At 51.7% G+C, this 18,538-nt stretch overlaps 1 protein-coding gene across 2 annotated transcripts in view; it reads left to right on the top strand.

Annotated features, from left to right (window-relative positions):
- Positions 1–18,538, top strand: part of LOC137536013 (rap1 GTPase-activating protein 1-like) — a 363,102-nt gene that overhangs the window by 53,070 nt on the left and 291,494 nt on the right. For both annotated transcript variants that reach the window (XM_068257949.1, XM_068257950.1), the window contains one exon: positions 13,591–13,688. In XM_068257949.1, coding sequence (XP_068114050.1) covers positions 13,591–13,688 — 98 coding nt within the window. The remainder of the gene's footprint in view (positions 1–13,590; positions 13,689–18,538) is intronic.

The following is an 18,538-nucleotide window of genomic DNA, read 5'->3' as shown; positions in this document are numbered from 1 at the left end:
GGGGACTGACTTAGTCTTCGGTCGTGCAGTAGCCCTTCATGATCCATTCCTCATTCATTTTGATAAAGGTCAGGTACTGCACACTGTCGTGACTTAGGCGACTTCTCTTCTCAGTGACAATGCCTCCAGCTGCACTGAAGGTCCTTTCTGACAGGACGCTTGCGGCAGGGCAAGAGAGAAGTTGGATGGCAAATTGGGACAGCTCTGGCCACAGGTCAAGCCTGCGCAACCAGTAGTCCAAGGGTTCATAGTCGCTGCTCGCAGTGTCTACATCCACACTCAAGGCCAGGTAGTCGGCTACCTGCCGGTCCAGGCGTTGGTGGAGGGTGGATCCGGAAGGACTATGGCAAGGAGTTGGACTAAAGAATGTCCGCATGTCCGACATCATCCTGAGATCGCTGGAGCATCCTGTCCTTGCCTGCGTGGACTTGGGAGGAGGAGGGTTACTGCCAGTGGTACCTTGATTGCGTTGTGCAGCCACATCACCCTTAAACGCATTGTATAGCATCATCGACAGCTTGTTCTGAAAGTGCTGCATCCTTTCCGCCTTCTGTTAAGTTGGTAAAAGGTCCGCCACTTTGTGCCTGGACCGAGGGTCTAGTAGCGTGGCCACCCAGTACAGGTCATTCGCCTTGAGTTTTTTGATACGGGGGTCCCTCAACAGGCTGGACAACATGAAAGAGGCCATCTGCACAAAGCTGGATGCAGACGTACTCTCCATCTCCTCTTGCTCCTCCTCAGTGACGGGACGCAACTCCTCTTTCTCCCCCCAGCCACGAACAATACCACGGGAACGTGGAGCAGCAGAAGCCCCCTGTGATGGCTGCCGCAGTTGTTCTTCTTCCGCCGCCTCTTCATCCTCCACAGAAACACCTTCCTCATCATCATCAGAATCTGACTCCTCTCCTTCCCCACATGACTCCTCTTCTTCCTCCTCCCTCTCTGTGCTGCCACAGGTGTTGTGGAAACATCGGGTTTGGATGTAAATCACTCCCACGACTCCTGCTGCCGTAACAGTTCTCGTTCACGCTCCTCCACAGCTGTATCCACCACTCTACGCACAGCACGCTCCAGGAAGTAAGCGTAGGGGGTCAAGTTGCTGATGGTGCCCTCAGCGCGACTCACCAGTTTGGTCACCTCCTCAAAGGGCTCCATGACCCTGCATGCATTTCGCATCAGTGTCCAGTTGTTGGGCCACAACATCCCCATCTTCCCAGATTGTGTCCTTGTACTGTAATTATACAGGTACTGGGTGACTGCTTTCTCCTGGTCTAGCAGGCGAGAGAACATCAGCAGGGTGGGATTCCAGCGAGTCGGGATATCGCAAATCAGGCGTCTCACCGGCAAGTTGTTTCTACGCTGAATGTCCGCAAAGCGTGCCATGGCCGTGTAAGAGCGCCTGAAATGCCCACACAACTTTCTGACCTGCTTCAGGACGTCCTTTAAGCCTGGGTACTAGGACACAAATCTTTGCACGACCAGATTAAGCACATGTGCCATGCAGGGTACATGTGTCAGCTTTCCCAAATTCAACCCGGAAATGAGATTGCTGCCGTTGTCACACACCACGTTGCCGATTTCAAGCTTGTGCGGGGTCAGCCATTGCTCTACCTGTTTAAGAGCAACCAGGAGAGCTGCTCCAGTGTGACTCTCCGCTTTGAGGCAAGACATGTCTAACACTGCGTGACACCGTCGTACCTGGCGTGCAGCATAGGCCCTGGGGTGCTGGGGCTGTGTAGCTGGAGAGGAGATCGCGGCACCAGCCAAGGAGGAGGAGGATGACAACAGCGAAGAGGTGGTAGCAGGCGGAGAGGAGGTGGCTGGAGGCCTGCCTGCAAGCCGTGGAGGTGTGACAAGTCGGTCCGCTGCGCAGCCACGTACTCCCTGCTTGCTGCCATCGGTCACCAGGTTGACCCAATGGGCTGTGTACGTAATGTAGCGGCCCTGCCCGTGCTTGGCAGACCAGGCATCCGTGGTCAGGTGGGCCCTTGACGCAACGCTCTTCGCAATAGATGACACCACTTGCCTCTCAACTGCACGGTACAGTTTGGGTATGGCCTTTTGTGAAAAATAATTGCGGCCTGGTATCTTCCACTGCGGTGTACCCATGGCCACAATTATACGGAAAGCCTCTGACTCCACCAGCTTGTATGGTAATAGCTGGCGAGCTAATAGTTCCGCCACGCCAGCTGTCAGACGCCAGGCAAGAGGGTGACTGGCAGACATTTTCTTTTTACACTCATACTTCCTTTACAGACAGCTGGGTACTGCTGTGGGCAGAGAAGGAACCGCTCAAGGGAAGAGGCGGTGTGGAGGAGGGTGGCTGTGAAGGTGCAAGGGAGAAAGCAGATGAAGACGATGCACCTGAAGGAAGAAGAGGAGATGGAGGGTGGCTTGTCTTTTGGGTGCTGCTTTTCCTCAGGTGTTCTTGCCATAGCTGTTTGTGCCTTTTCTCCAGGTGCCTTCGTAAGGCACTTGTCCCTACGTGAGAGTTGGCCTTTCCACGGCTCAACTTTTGCTGGCAGAGACAACAGATGGCTTTGCTCCGATCTGAGACACACATGTTAAAAAATTTCCAAACCGCTGAGCCCCCCTGGGTTGATGGCGCTACGGTGGCTTCAGCAGCTGACGTTGAAGGGCATGTTGGCTGGGTGTCCATAGCTGGCGATACATGGCGGCAGACACTGCCCCCAGCTGTTTCTGAGGATGAGCTCCCTCTGCTTCTATCATGGAGTCGTCTCCTCCTACTCCTCTCTGACTCCCCCTCTGAACTGTCCCCCTGGTCATCTCCTCTACTGGGAACATACGTGGCATCCGTATAATCTGTATAATCGTCATCATAATCCTCCTTCCCATCTTCGCTTTCCTCAGACCAGAGGCGTATCTAGGGAAAATAGCGCCTATGGCAAGCACTGAAATTGCGCCCCCCCCATAACACCAGATAAAACACTCTTTCACTTACCTGGGGCCTCCACAATCTTGTAGTTTCCTCGCTGACCTACTGGTCCTCATCCTTGGTCCGCTGTGGCCCAGTAAGGTGTGTGATTTAGCTAAGTCGTGCAATAATGCCCATGCACTAGCCTGGCGGCATGCCTCCTGTGGCTAGGAGCATTCTGCACCTGTACATAGCGCTTTACAGGAGTGCAATCAAAGTGCTTCGCCCACCAAGCCAACACATGCACAGTAGTGTACACAGTTTACAGGGCCACACAACGAATCAAGGATGAGGTCCAGGAGGGCGAGAGAACAACAAGACTTCAGGGCCTGGATTCTGGAAGAAGCCCCAGGTAAGTAAAATACGTCACATGAACAATCATTATTTTCAACGGCAAGGAACCTTAGGACACACACATTTACAATTTCCATACTACAGCAGGCTCCTGCTTTCCCACATTTCAGTAGTTCTTACAAACTTCCATCCATTCTACAGCAGGCCACTGCAGGGCTTACCCACAGAATTTCATTTCTTCTGGGAAAATCCCAGAAGAACTTATGGGAAAGCAGTGGCCTGCTGTAGAATGGATGGAAATTGTAAGAATTAAAATGTGGTGAAGCCTGGGCCGGGCCTGCTATAGCATGGAAATTGTAACTTAAAGAGAACCCGAGGTGGGATTTAATTATGCTAGTGGGGCACAGAGGCTGGTTGGGCACACTAACACCAGCCTCTGTTGCCCCATGGTGTGCGTCCAAGACCCCCCTGCGCGCCGCTATACCCCTCGCAGTGCTGGCGACACACAGCGTATCGCCAGCACAATGTTTACCTCTGCCTGTCTCCAATCAGCGGGAGGGAAGTGACGCGGGCGGGTAGCGCCGATACGGAGGAGGCGGGGGAGCGGCGCTAACAGACAATCAGAGGTAAACATTGTGTTGGCGACACTCTGTGTGTCGCCAGCACTGCGGGGGGTAAAGCGGCGCGCAGGGGGGTCCTGGAGGCACACCATGGGGCAACAGAGGCTGGTGTTAGTGTGCACAACCATCCTCTGTGCCCCACTAGCATAAGTAAATCCCACCTCGGGTTCTCTTTAAATAAAATGTGGGACAGTGGGAAAGTAGTGGCCAGCTGCTGCTGTTGCAGAACAGATTTTATAATAATGGGTTGCAGTTTATCTCTAATTATCTAATTTCTAACTTAGCTTCAGCTCTGAAAGCAAATGGTAATTGGTAAGCTGCCCTGTGTTTATAAGGGCCAGTCCAGTAGCCCCAGTAGTAAATAAATCAAACAATAAACAGTTAAACCTGTGGAAGCAAATAGTTTTTAGTACACAGTGTGGTGATCCAAATGACTTCTGTGTGCAACAAAAGTTTTGACTGATGGTGGGTGTGAGTATAAAGTACCTGCAGCCAGGGGACAGTGATGAGAGGGGGATATCAATCAGCCCAATCACTAGTGAAGTGAAGCCTCGCAGACAGCCGCTGTGCAGATAATTACAGGCTACATGCTGGGCTGGTATATGACACGTTATCCTGATTCCTGCATCAGCCTTCTCAAACTTCAGCAAGTCTTTGCACAGTCCAGCGGGGGAAGGAGCTGACGTCAGATGGTCTGCTCTGTCCTTCCCTGCGTTCCACTGCTTGTCTTTCGGGCTTTCTGGAGACAGGAGGGAGGAAGGGAGACTGTGCAGACTGTGCTTGAAGTTGCGGATGTTGCCAGGGCAACAAGAGTAGCTACAGGATTCCACCCGACACTGTTATGGCCCATACTCACGAGGGACTTTTGTCGCCTCAACACGCGGCGCGCGCGTGTTGCGGCGACAGGTCGCCTGTGAGTATGGGCCGTCGCACACGCGCGCACCCCGAACTGTCGCCCGCCGCTCATGTCGCCATGCGATTGAAACTTTCAATCGCATGGCGACAGTCGCCGCTGCCCCCCCGCCGCAACTGTCGCTAGTCCGCGTGAGTACGCGGACTAGCGACAGCAACCTCCATGTAGGTACATGGAGCTTCCGGCGGGGGGAGGAGGAACGTCAGCGACAGCTTCCGCCTTTGCGGCTGGTCCCTCTTCCGCGTGTGTACGCGGAGGGACCTGGCGAGAAGCTGTCGCCGGCCTGTCGCCCACACGCTCACGTGTGCTGGCGACAGGCCACATTTCTCGCCCGTGAGTATGGGCCATAAGTGTGTCAGACCTCTCCTCCGGGCAGGGCAGCATAGCGCTAACAGCGCTGGCAGCCGCAGATCATAGGAGGAAGGAGCATGAGGAGGTGCTCGGACCTGAGGGAGGGGGGTGATTTATTTGGTCAGAGATGCGCCCCCCCCTCCAGGTGAGTGGCAAGGGGCGCCTATAGCAGGTGCCCCATGTGCATGTCTGTAAATACGCCTCTGCCTCAGACACCTCCTCAACTGCACCAAAAAACTGAAAAGGACCTGTACTTTGTATGTACTTGCACGCTTACACCCACCATTCAGAATGAGCTCTTCCTGGCTGTAAACTCGGTTTACTTTCGAACTCCGTGAAGCAGACCGAGACACAGGAGTAGCTGATGAGTTATTTACACGTTACTTGATGCTATAATTCTGCTTTCTATCATTCTGAAGATATCTCAGTCACAGGATTACAGCCAGTGAAGACTGTTTCTGTATGCTGGATATGCTGCACACAGTCCTCCATAGTAATGCCCACAGCGAACACTGTTCTCTGCAGGGATGCTCGGATGTGCCTCATCCACAATTCGGCAATCCGCGTGGTTGCAAAAAAAATCCGCATTCGGCCCCACCGCATGCAAATTTTCGTCCGCATCCACGCAACCACGCAGATTTTCTGCCGTGAATGGCGTAATCACGCGTGGATTCCCGCCCGGAGGCGGATTTTCTTTTAACGTTAATAACAAAGCCCCCATACATGCTACAGTCCCCCAAATTGCATGGATTATCGAGGTGATAAGGGGCAACATAACTTCAACATAAAAAATTCCAAATTTTTTTTTTTCTAGAGAAAATGGATTTTAAAGTGACATCAACACTTTAAATGGGGCTATTAATTGGTAATAAGTGGTTTTAAAAAGGGATATACGCGTTAAGCAGTCAAAGAGGTGAAGGCGAGTTCCAATGGCACTTGGCGGCGAAGGTACCGCTGGAGGAGGATGAGTGGCTGACGCCAAAAAGGCCCCAGAGAGGTTTTTGTAATTTTTTTTTTTTTTTTTTTTGCAGCAATTAGCAATGACATCGCAGCAGAGTTGTCAGTGGACACGGGCAGTGTGAACGCAGAGTGCAGTGGTGGTAGCGAGTCAGGAGAAGGACTATGCGGGCGGTCAGTTCAGCAGCACAGAAGGACCACGGCAACATACTGGTAGTAGTAGTAGCAGCACAGCGTCATAGTGCTGGCCAAAAAATTAAATGCACCCGGTGACCCGGGCAGTGTGAACGCAGACAGAGTACATTGGTGGAAGCGAGTGAATCAGGAGGAGGAGGACAATGCCGGCGGTCAATTCAGCAGCACAGAAGGCCAATGGCAACATACTGGTGCTAGTAGTAGCAGCACAGCGTCATAGTGCTGGCCAAAAAATTAAATGCACCCGGTGACCCGGGCAGTGTGAACGCAGACAGAGTACATTGGTGGAAGCGACTGAGTCAGGAGGAGGAGGACAATGCGGGCGGTCAGATCAGCAGCAGCAGCACAGAAGGACCATGGCAACATACTGGTGGTAGTAGTAGCAGCACAGCGTCATAGTGCTGGCCAAAAAATTAAATGCACCCGGTGACCCGGGCAGTGTGAACGCAGACAGAGTACATTGGTGGTACCGTGGTAGCGACTGAGTCAGGAGGAGGAGGAGGACAAAGCGGGCGTTCAGTTCAGCAGCAGCAGCAGCAGCAGCAGCACAGAAGGACCATGGAACATACTGGTGCTAGTAGTAGCAGCACAGCGTCATAGTGCTGGCCAAAAAATTAAATGCACCCGGGTGACCCGGGCTGTGATAACGCAGACAGAGTACATTGGTGGTACCGTGGTAGCGACTGAGTCAGGAGGAGAAGGAGGACAAAGCGGGCGTTCAGTTCAGCAGCAGCAGCACAGAAGGACCATGGCAACATACTGGTGGTAGTAGTAGCAGCACAGCGTCATAGTGCTGGCCAAAAAATTAAATGCACCCGGTGACCCGGGCAGTGTGAAGGCAGACAGAGTACATTGGTGGTACATTGGTAGCGACTGAGTCAGGAGGAGGAGGAGAACAAAGCGGGCGTTCAGTTCAGCAGCAGCAGCAGCAGCAGCAGCAAAGGAGGACCATGGCAACATACTGGTGCTAGTAGTAGCAGCACAGCGTCATAGTGCTAGCCAAAAAATTAAATGCACCCGGTGACCCGGGCAGTGTGAACGCAGAGTGCAGCAGCGGGAAGCGACTGAGTCAGGAGGAGGAGGACAATGCAGGCGGTCAGTTCAGCAGCAGCAGCACAGAAGGACCATGCCAACATACTGGTGGTAGTAGTAGCAGTAGCAGCACAGCGTCATAGTGCTGGCCAAAAAATTAAATGCACCCGGTGACCCGGGCAGTGTGAACGCAGACAGAGTACATTGGTGGAAGCGAGTGAGTCAGGAGGAGGAGGACAATGCCGGCGGTCAATTCAGCAGCACAGAAGGACCATGGCAACATACTGGTGCTAGTAGTAGCAGCACAGCGTCATAGTGCTGGCCAAAAAATTAAATGCACCCAGTGACCCGGGCAGTGTGAACGCAGAGTGTAGTAGCGACTGAGTCAGGAGGACAAAGCGGGCGGTCAGTTCAGCAGCTCAGAAGGAGGACCATGGCAACTTACTGGTAGTAGTACCATAACACCAAAAAATTAACCAAGGTAGGCACTAGGCAGGTAGTAACTGTCTTTATAAAGGCAGGCATAGTTAACAACAGCACATGCAGCAGCCACTTCATGTGCCCCTGTGTCCGACAATAGGGGCCAGGAACTCACCTTCCACCCAAGCCTGGTTGATTTTCAGGAAGGTGAGTTTGTCCACAGAGGCGTGGGAGAGCCGAGAGCGCTTCTCTGTGACCACGCCACCGGCCGCACTAAAGCATCTCTCTGAGAGGACACTGGAAGGAGGGCAGGATAGGAGTTCCAGGGCGTACTGGGAAAGCTCGCTCCAGATGTCCAGTCTCTTGACCCAGTGCTCCAAGGGGTCCACGGGGCTGTCGGTGTCATTGAGCCCGCTGGATGACCCCATATAGTCAGACACCATGGTGGTCAGTCGTTGCTTGTGCTGGTTGGTGGTGGATGCTGTGGCGGGCACCTCTGTTCTGGGCTGCTGCACTGCATACAGGCTCTTGCTTAGGCTCTTCAGGTCTCCGGGGCGCCAGTTGCTGCTGCTGCTGCTGGTGGTTGTTGTGCTGCTAGTGGCAATGGCAGGCACCTCTTGCTGGCTTGGGAGAGCAGTTACAGTGGGGGTGGAAGGCTGGGGGAATGCTTCCAGTAGTCTGCGCACAAGGGCCTCCTTCAACTCCCTTGTGCGTTGCTCGGTGGTGGATGGCGTCATTAAGTCTCCCAGCTTCCCTTTCAGACGGGGATCAAGCATCAAGGTAATCCAGATGTCCTCCCTTGAACGCATCTGGATCACCCGGGGGTCCCTTCGAAGGCAGCGCGACATGTGCACAGCCATGGGAAACAAGTGGGCCCTGCCAGCAAGATCTTCCTCGTCCTCGCCATTGTCCCATAACGCATGCCTGTCCTCTTCCTGTGCCATGTCGTTGTCCTCCTCAAACCGCCATCCACGTACAACGCTTGCTGCACTCTGCTCCTCCTCCTCATTCAGGTTAGGGACCTCCAACTCTTCCACTACCTGCTGTGAGCCCTCCTCTGAGCTGGACTGTGCTGCCATCTGCTCCTGTTCTTCCAACTGCCTCAGGGCTTCATCCCCACGCTCAATAAAATTGTCCATTGCCGGCTCCAGTAGACAAACCAAGGGCACCCACTGGCACACAGAGGCCCGCTCCTCACTGACCATCTTGGTTGCCTCCAGGAAGGGACTCAGCACCAGGCATACTTGCTGCATCAGTGTCCACTGAGTGGCAGTAATCATGGGGACTTGCTGGTTGCTGAGGACACTTGGGTCTAGCATGTAGGCCCTAAGAGCCAGCCTGTGCTGACACAGCCGCTCCAACATGGCCAGAGTCGAATTCCAGCGAACTGGCATGTCGATGATCATCCGGTGTTGTGGCCTTCCATACTGCTGCTGTAAGGTGGACAAGAGTGCAGAGGCAGTGGCTGACAGGCGGAAAAAGCGTACCACCGCCCGGGCATCCTGCAGCAGCTCGCTCATCCCCTGGTAGGTGCGCAAGAAGCGCTGCACCACAAGATTGAGCACGTGGGCCAAGCAGGGGATGTGCTGGAGGTTTCCCTGCTGCACTGCTGCCACCAGGTTTGCCCCGTTATCGGCTGCCACATACCCCACTTCCAGGCCTCTGGGGGTCAGCCACCTCCGCTCCTGCTTCCTGAGGGCGGCCAGGACGTTGGTGGCCGTAAGCCTCTCCTTCCCCAGGGTCACCAATTTTAAAAGGGCTTGGCAGTGCCGAGGCTTGGCGCTGCTGCTGCCGAGGCGGGCTTGCTTTCCGGGTGCAGAGGGAGTGTCGTGACAGGACCCTTCTGCATCCCCCCTGATCCCGCGTGGTGGCACCACTAGCTGGGCTGATGCGCTCTTGTCCTCCCTCCCTTCCATCAGTGTCACCCAGTGGGCCGTAAAGGACAGGTAGCGACCTGTCCCAAATCTGCTACTCCACGAGTCCATGGTCACGTGGACCCGCTTGCCCACAGAGTAGTCCAGGGAACGGGCCACGTTTTCCACTGCAAACTTGTGGAGTGCTGGGATCGCGCTCCTGCTGAAATAGTGGCGACTGGGGACTTGCCACTCGGGGATGCCAAATTGGAGCAGCGTCCGCATGGCGCTCCCCTCCTGCACCAGGGAATAGGGAAGCAGCTGTGATGCCATGGCCCGGGCCAGCAAGCCATTTAGTTTGCGGATCCGCCTGTGGCTTGGAGGCAGAGTCTTGGTCAGACCCTGAAAGGTGTCGCTCAGCAGGGTCTGACGACGCTGGGATGCAGGGGAGACAGAGGAGAGAGACGAACACTGGCTGCCAGCCTCAATGTCTGTGTCCTGAGTAGCCGAGGTGGAAGAGCGCTTGCGTGCTACTACTGCTGCTGCTGTGGGGGATTCACGACCCTGAGGGAGGGATGATGCTGCTGCGCTGGTGGGCCTTCTGCTCTCAGGAACCCCTGCCAGCAGTGCCTGCTTCCTCTTAAACTCCGCATACTCGCGGCAGTGGCGGCTTCTCAGGTGGCCCTGGAGGGATGAGGTAGCCATCTTGCTCAGACTTTTCCCACGGCTCAATCTTTTGCTGCATAACCTGCACACCGCATACCTTTTTGTCATCAGTACATTCGTCAAAGCAATCCCACACTGGTGACTTTAATTTACTGCGGCCCCCACTAGCAGAGGGTGCAGCGGAACAATGTGTGGTAGTAGTTGCCGGGGGTTGCATGGTGGTGGTGCCGGCTGAAGCAGTGTCCTGTCTACTTCCTCCACGCCCACTGCTGCCGATGCCCCTGCCTGACATATGGCGATATCCTTGCCTAGGCCGAGGTGACTCGTCATCCTGCTCTGCCTCTGACCATTCTTCCACGGACTCAGCAGGCTGCACATAGTTAGGGTCCACAACGTCGTCATCATCAGCAGCATCTTCATAATCCAGCTCTTCCTCTGACTCCACCGCCTCCTCTTCTGTCCCTACATCCCCAGACACAGACCCCTCTTATTCATCACCAGAACTCAACAACGCTTGTGATTGTGGCCCGATCTCAATCTCTGCCACATCAGTCCCCAGTAAGTCCTGAGCTTCTTGCATCAGCAGGTTCCCAGAAGCCGGACTGAGGGACAGAACGCTGTCATCCTGGGAGGGCTGCTGACCAGTGGGTGCTGGGGTGGATGTCACAACAAGCGTGGGACGTTGGCTGCTGCTGCTGCTGCTGCTTGGAGTGGTGCTCACAGTAGAGGTCTGGGAGGAAGTCATGATGTCCATGAGTACGTCAGGTTCCATTTGCTCAACCACCACACGGGGACCAGAAACTTTAAAATATTTGGACAATGGCGTCCGCTGACTCGGCCCAGTCTTTGCTGCCCCCCTTTCTGCTGCATCACGACCACGTACAGCTGGGCGTCCTCTCCCTGGACGTGGAGCAGTCCCAGAAGTGGCTGAGGCAATTGAACTCCCTTTCCTCTCACCCCGCGAAACCCTGCCAGACATGTTGCTAGTAATGAATCACTGAATGCAGTGGGCACAGTACAAGGTCACTGAAGGATGCACCAGGCACAGTACAACGGCACTGAAGGATGCAGTGGGCACAGTACAAGGTCACTGAAGGATGCAGTGGGCACAGCAGTGGGCACTGGATATACAACTAGGTCACCGAAGGATGCAGTGGGCACAGTACAAGGTCACTGAAGGATGCAGTGGGCACAGCACAAGGTCACTGAAGGATGCAGTGGGCACAGCAGTGGGCACTGGATATACAACTAGGTCACTGAAGGATGCAGTGGGCACAGTACAAGGTCACTGAAGGATGCAGTGGGCACAGCAGTGGGCACTGGATATACACCTAGGTCACTGAAGGATGCAGTGGGCACAGTACAAGGTCACTGAAGGATGCAGTGGGCACTGGATATACAACTAGGTCACTGAAGGATGCAGTGTGCACAGTACAAGGTCACTGAAGGATGCAGTGGGCACAGTACAAGGTCACTGAAGGATGCAGTGGGCACAGCAGTGGGCACTGGATATACAACTAGGTCACCGAAGGATGCAGTGGGCACAGTACAAGGTCACTGAAGGATGCAGTGGGCACAGCAGTGGGCACTGGATATACAACTAGGTCACTGAAGGATGCAGTGGGCACAGCACAAGGTCACTGAAGGATGCAGTGGGCACAGCAGTGGGCACTGGATATACAACTAGGTCACTGAAGGATGCAGTGGGCACACAAGGATGTCACACTGTGTAATGAGATGCTCATATGCCAGCGAGCGAGCAGTGGGCACTGGGCACAGCACAAGGTCACTGACAGAATGAATGAACAGCGCTGGCAGAGAGTGGCGGCGCCGGTGGTGTGACTGGCTGCCTGCAAATAGTACAAGTGTATAACTGTCACTGGAATATACAAGTGAACACTGCAGTTGCACTAACCTGCCTGCCTGCACTACACACAGATAATACCCACTCCCACTACACTGACTACACTGCAGCACTGAACCTGCCTGCACTACACACAGTTAAATAATCACTAGACTCCCACACTCCCACTACACTACACTGACTACAACTAACTACAGCAATCACTCACTGACTAGCTAACTGTGTACAGTATAAGAGCAGTGTTAGCAAAAAAAACCGCTTTGTTTTTAACACAATAAATGCACTTGCTCAAACAACAATGGCCTGGAGATAATCCTCTCAGCACCACAGTCTAGCAAGGACAGAGCTTTTCCATCATGGCCGCCGCTTTATATTCAGGAGGGGAGGGCATAGCTCCCCTCCTGTGATTGGTTGCTAGGGCCTGGCTGGGGCACTCTGATTGGTCTGCAATGTGTCACTTCCGCATAGTTTGACGCATTTCCGCAAACCACGACTTCAGCGCCGGGTTTCACGAGCGTGAATGCGGATTTCTGTCCGCATTCACGCGTAGCCGAAGCAGATTTTCGTGGTTGAAAATCTATTCACGGCTTAGCGTGTCCGAGGCGGAATGCGTCAAAATGGTCGTGAATCCACGCGTAAGCGTGATCACGACCTGGCGGTGAGCACCACTGGTTCTCTGTAAATGTCATATTTTCTTCACATTAAAAAAAATGAAAAGATGAAGGGGGGAAAAAAAAAAGGCTTCATATTGTTATTTGCTAGTAATTACTGGAAATATATGTGACATTTAGAATTGTAGTTAACTTTGATTAGTCCTTTAAGAATTTAATTTATAAATCTATCTTAAGCGGTCCATACACTTACACGTTTTCCTTCCGATATAAAGCATATTCGATCACTGTGATCGAATCTGCTGTGAAATCGTTGCGCAAACGCTGACCAAACGATTTCCGTCAATCGATTGTTCCCGTCGATCTGTCCGCGCGGAAGATTTTGCTCGGTCACCGGCGGGTCGGGAGTGCGTCGATAGTGGCGTTTAAATGTCTGACCGACGCTAGCGGCAATACATTACCTGTTCTGCCGGTGTGTGTACCTGTTGTCCCTTTACCGTGCTGGGCTCCAGCTGGCTTCACTTACTTCCAGTCCCGACAGGAAGTTTAAACAGTAGAGCGCCCTCTACTGTTTAAACTTCACCCGACAGGAAGTAAAGTGAAGCTGGAGCCCAGAGCGGAGAAGAGACGGCGGAGACCGGGGGACTTGCGCCGGCTGAATCAGGTAATGTATGCGGGGGAGGGGGGGGAGGGCGGCAGCTCCACAGATTGTGAATCGGTTTCATAGAGAAATCTATTTAAAATATGTTTGCACTGTAGGCAGCCAATAGATCCCGCTTTGATCAGATTTGATCACAGAGGGATCTATCTGCTGGTTGATCTGGTGGTAATCGACCAGTGTAGGGCAGCTTTTATGTCTAATTGTTTACTGTTTTCCAGGAACACTACAACTTCTGCACCCAGGACCCGCGCCTCGGAGCCATAATCCTGTCTGCCAAACTGGAGCAGAAGGCTGAGAGATTACGCCTCATACTAAGGTAAGACAAGGCTAGGAGGCTACACAACTTTGCGGAAGGTAAGTGGTGGGAAATACTGAATCATCTGTCTTTTTATATTCCATATTGATAATCATAGATGGCCAATGACCTGCAAAGAATCAACAGGAAGTTGTTTTGATTTGTCCAGTTTAAATCTGCAAACAATGTGCGTGTTTTTGAATGCATAATTCCAATATGGGTGGGTTTATGATGCTTGAACCATTTTCTGGCTTTAAAGGGACACTTAAAGGGATCCTGTAGGGGGGTCGGGGGAAAATGAGTTGAACTTACCCGGGGCTTCTAATGGTCCCCCGCAGACATCCTGTGCCCGCACAGCCACTCACCGATGCTCCGGCCCCGCCTCTGGCTCACTTCTAGAATTTCTGACTTTAAAGTCAGAAAACCCCTGCGCCTGCATTGCCGTGTCCTCGTTCCCGCTGATGTCACCAGGAGTGTATAGCACAAGCCTAGTATGGTCTGTGCCTGCGCCGTGCGCTCCTGGTGACATCAGGGGAAGCGAGGACACGGCAACGCAGGCGCAGGGGTTTTCTGACTTTAAAGTCAGAAATTACAGAAGTGAACTGGAGGCGGGGCCGGAGCATCGGTGAGCGGCTGCGCGGGCACAGGATGCCTGCGGGGGACCATTAGAAGCCCCGGGTAAGTTCAACTCATTTTCCCCCGACCCCCCTACAGTATCCCTTTAAGTCAAACAAAAAAAATGAGTTTTACTCACCTAGGGCTTTGAATAGCCCCCTGCAGCTGTCCGGTACCCTCGCCGTCTCCCTCCGATCCTCCTGGCACCGCCAGCAGCCACTTCCTGTTTCGGTGACAGGAGCTGACAGGCTGGGGATGCGAGTGATTCTTCGCGTTCCCAGACACATTAGCACCCTCTATGCTGCTATACGGTATATGATATATGCTATAGCAGCATAGATGGCACTATTGTGGCCAGGAACGCGAAGAATCACTCGCGTCCCCAGCCTGTCAGCTCCTGTCACCGAAACAGGAAGTGGCTGCCGGCGGGGCCAGGAGGATCGGAGGGAGACGGCGAGGGCACCGGACAGCTGCAGGGGGCTATTGGAAGCCCCAGGTGAGTAAAACTCATTTTTTTTGTTTGACTTAAGTGTCCCTTTAAATAAACCTCTTTTGGAAATGTCAATGCTGGGATCTGTAAATTCTCAATCCTCGTTGTTCATGACTTCCTTATGTTGCATTCTCTATAATGTAAAGCATGTTTCTGAACAATAGATGAGGCCTCTTGCACACTACATGCAATTCAGATTTTTTTTTTAGTACAATCCGATTTTATTTTATTTTTTGAATTATAAGAAGTACTGCAAGGTGCTACGTTTTTTTAAATCCGAATCAAAAATCGGATCGTATTAAAAAAAAAAAAAATCGGAATCGCATGTAGTGTGCAAGAGGTCTGAAGCTGGGACTCCTGCGTCTCTCACCCAGTAAACTTTATGTATGTTTCCTTTTCCTGTGAACATGTGTGGGTTGTTTTGTTATTGTGGTTGTAGGAGGTTATTTGAGAAGATGCCGCTTGGATGACATCCCAATGCTGTGCTGCAACATACAAGTCATGCAGAAACTGTTCTCATAAACTTTCATTGTGGACAAAGTATAAAAGGGCCCTAACGGAACATAACTTGGGGCCTATTTTCCACTGTGGTGCCAAGTCCATGTCCGAATCAGTTGCGACACCTGTCCTTTTGTGATTCTGCAGCCAAATCGCTTTAGTGCTTGTGCCATGCACAGCTATAGGCATTCAGATGCGGGCTAAGGTATACCACAGGATGGCCTTCCGAGCCGCACCGGGCGGTGGATGACAAACCCATTGACCGGAGTAGGCAACTTTTTCCCGTTAATTGTAGGCAGGGAAATACTGCAGGTTTTGCAGTGGTGGAAAACCAGCCAATTAAATCTATTGAAAATATATCCAACCACACTGTTGCACTGCTTGGTGCAGTACTTTGGGTCCTTAATCTACTCGTACTGTGCCTGATTTTACCAGTGTAAAATACTGTACATGTTGCGTTTTTAACTTTATATAAAGGTGTGTGGTCTTGCCTATATAAAACTGATTTAAAGAAAGTCTGTTTTGTTTTTTGTTTTGTTTTTTCACTTCAGATACTTACCTAAGTAAAGGGAGGCTCTGGGTGCTAATGAGCCTTTCCGTTCCTCCTATAGTAGCCGCATTCCTCCTCTGGCTCCCACATTCACAGTCTCCAATCGATGGGTCATAGACTGCTCACTTCCTCAGTACAGAGTGACGCGTCTTCGGGAGCACTCACTCTTGAAGCTTGCCGAAGTGTCCACAGCGGTGGAAGTGAGCAGTCTCTTATCCATCGGTCTAATGGGGATCTAGCAGAGAAACGCTTAGGTAAGTAGCTGTTTTGTGTTTTGTTTATTTTTGTTTTTGTTCTTTTCAATTCACTTCAGATTGTCTTAAAGAGGAGCTGTTAGGTATAAGGTCTCAGAGAAAATAAACACATATATCAGTAGCTAAATATAGGCTGTACTTACATTACATATGCATTTCACTGTCCACGTTTGTACTTCACAGAATTTTTATATAGTATATGCAGAGAATCTGACAGCTCATGGCAGGTTCCATGTTTGTCTGACTTCTATGAAGCCAAATGTGTCATCATGTCCTCCCTGCTTCCTGATCACAGAAAAGCTTGTACTGAATAACACAGTGTGCAGTGAATATTAATGAGCCATGTGGCTAGGAACAATAGCTGACTCCTGCAGTGTACTCTGCCCGGAGATTTATCAGTGCTACGCGCTGGACTGATTACAAGCTGCTGTAACGTCTCATTAGCAGCCGAGGGGAGGGCCCCAGAATGCTTTGCAGTATAGTATGCGGCTTGCGTCTGCTTGGGAATAACAGCTTTGCTGATAAGCACACATCAAAGGTAAGAGAGATTTTTATCTTCACTAATGCCTTTTTGGCTTCCTTCTAAACTGTTTAACACAGGAGAATAGAGGTTTAAATTAGCTTCTGCAGCCTGACAGTTACTCTTTAAAGAGACTCTGAATTCTCCTGAAAACTATCTTTTTATTTAAAAAATGTGCTTAACATCTTTGCCCGCCGCTGTACACAAACTAAATCCCCCCCTAACTCGCCGGGGGGCAATCTGGGCAGCGCTTCTGTGAGAGGCAGAGCTATGAGCCGCAGCTCTGCCTCTCAGCACGTCTGTAAGCCTGGATCGCCGCCTCATCCCCCCCCCCCCCCACCCCTCTTAGTCTTCCTTCGCTGATAGGGGTGGGGGAGAGGCGGAGATCCGCCGCTGATAGACGGGACATGGAGGCAGAGCTGCGGCTCATAGCTCTGCCTCCAACAGCAGCAAAATCCACGACCAAGAAAGTCGTGGATTTTGCAGGGGAGAAGGAGGGTGAGTTTGGGGGTATTTAGATTTCCGCGGCGGGAATGCGGCGGTTTAGTTAGGGCAAAGATGTTAACCACATTTTTTAAATAAAAAGATAGTTTTCAGGAGACTTCAGAGTCTCTGTAAAAGGGTCCACAGAAAATACCGCTCCACTCACAGGAAGAGACAGTGCTTGAACAAAGGGCTTCCCAGTCCAAACTGAGATCAGGTAAACGAAATCCGCACAGTGTCTCCACAAACCAATATTTATTCAGGACGTATCCAAATCAGATGAAAGCACTCAGACTAACATGTTTCGAACCTGCACGGTTCTTAATCATAGCCATTTATGACTTGCATCTACAAGGGTCTTGTAGAGGATGGTGGAAAAACCAGGGGAGGGTCAACAGACAGGCCAAACCCATTATGGGTGGCAAACCAAAGATCCGCACCCTCCAAACTGGCTGTCCCACCAACCTTAGCTCCAGTTCACTCATGTGTGGCTGCAAGACAGCATTGATTATTTGGACCTCACTTTAAGAGGTGATGGAGTTAATGGGATTATTCACACTAAGACCTTCAGGAAACCCTGTGCTGGAAACTCTATCTTACGGGCTAGTAGCTTTCATCCTGCTCACACTGTCCGGGCGATTCCTGTTGGCGAGTTTATTAGGGCCCGCAGGAATTGCTCGGACACAACTAGTGTGAATTTGGAATTTAATATAGTGGAACAATGGTTGATGACCAGGGGATACCCAAAATCTATCATAGATAAGGCAAAAGCCAAAGCAAATGCTACCCCTAGGGAACGGTTAATTAGACTTGGTGGTTCCAGAGACAAGTCTGGGGAGAAACTGGTTTTTGTTACCACTTACAAGGCAGAATTCCATCAGGTGACTAGCATTGTGAGGAAATATTTACCCATTCTAGAGGGTGATGGGGACCTGCAGCCCTTTCTTCGGGGGGGGGGGGGGGGGGGGGGGGAGTTAGTTTTGCGAGTAGGAGGGCACCAACTTTAGGTAATCTTTTATCGCCTAGCTTATTTAAATCCCCCTCTGGATCTTCGACATGGCTAACCTTTAAGGGGTCATACAGATGTGGAGTGGCTTCTTGCCACTACTGTTCTATGCATTCGAAAACCCAGACCATTGTTTCCCTCTCTAATGGACATGTTTCCCCCATAAAACATTTTATCAACTGTAATACAAAAAATGTTATCTATTTAATTACTTGCAACATTTGTTCAGTTCAATACGTGGGGTGTACCACCCGACCCTTAAAGGCCCGAATTGCTGAACATTATTTGGGGGCCGGGTGGCTCACAAACAATATTTCGAATGTGGCAAAACATTTTCATGCAGAACATGGGGGCAACATGTCCAGTTTTTGTTTTCAGGGTATTGAGAGGGTCTTATTACCCAAAAGGGGGGGGGGAGATCTTTTAGCCATGATTAGGAAGAGAGAGGCCTTGTG

This window comes from Hyperolius riggenbachi, chromosome 10 (genome assembly GCF_040937935.1).
Source record: "Hyperolius riggenbachi isolate aHypRig1 chromosome 10, aHypRig1.pri, whole genome shotgun sequence".
Taxonomy (NCBI): domain Eukaryota; kingdom Metazoa; phylum Chordata; class Amphibia; order Anura; family Hyperoliidae; genus Hyperolius; species Hyperolius riggenbachi.
This window is presented reverse-complemented; position numbering and strand designations above follow the sequence as displayed.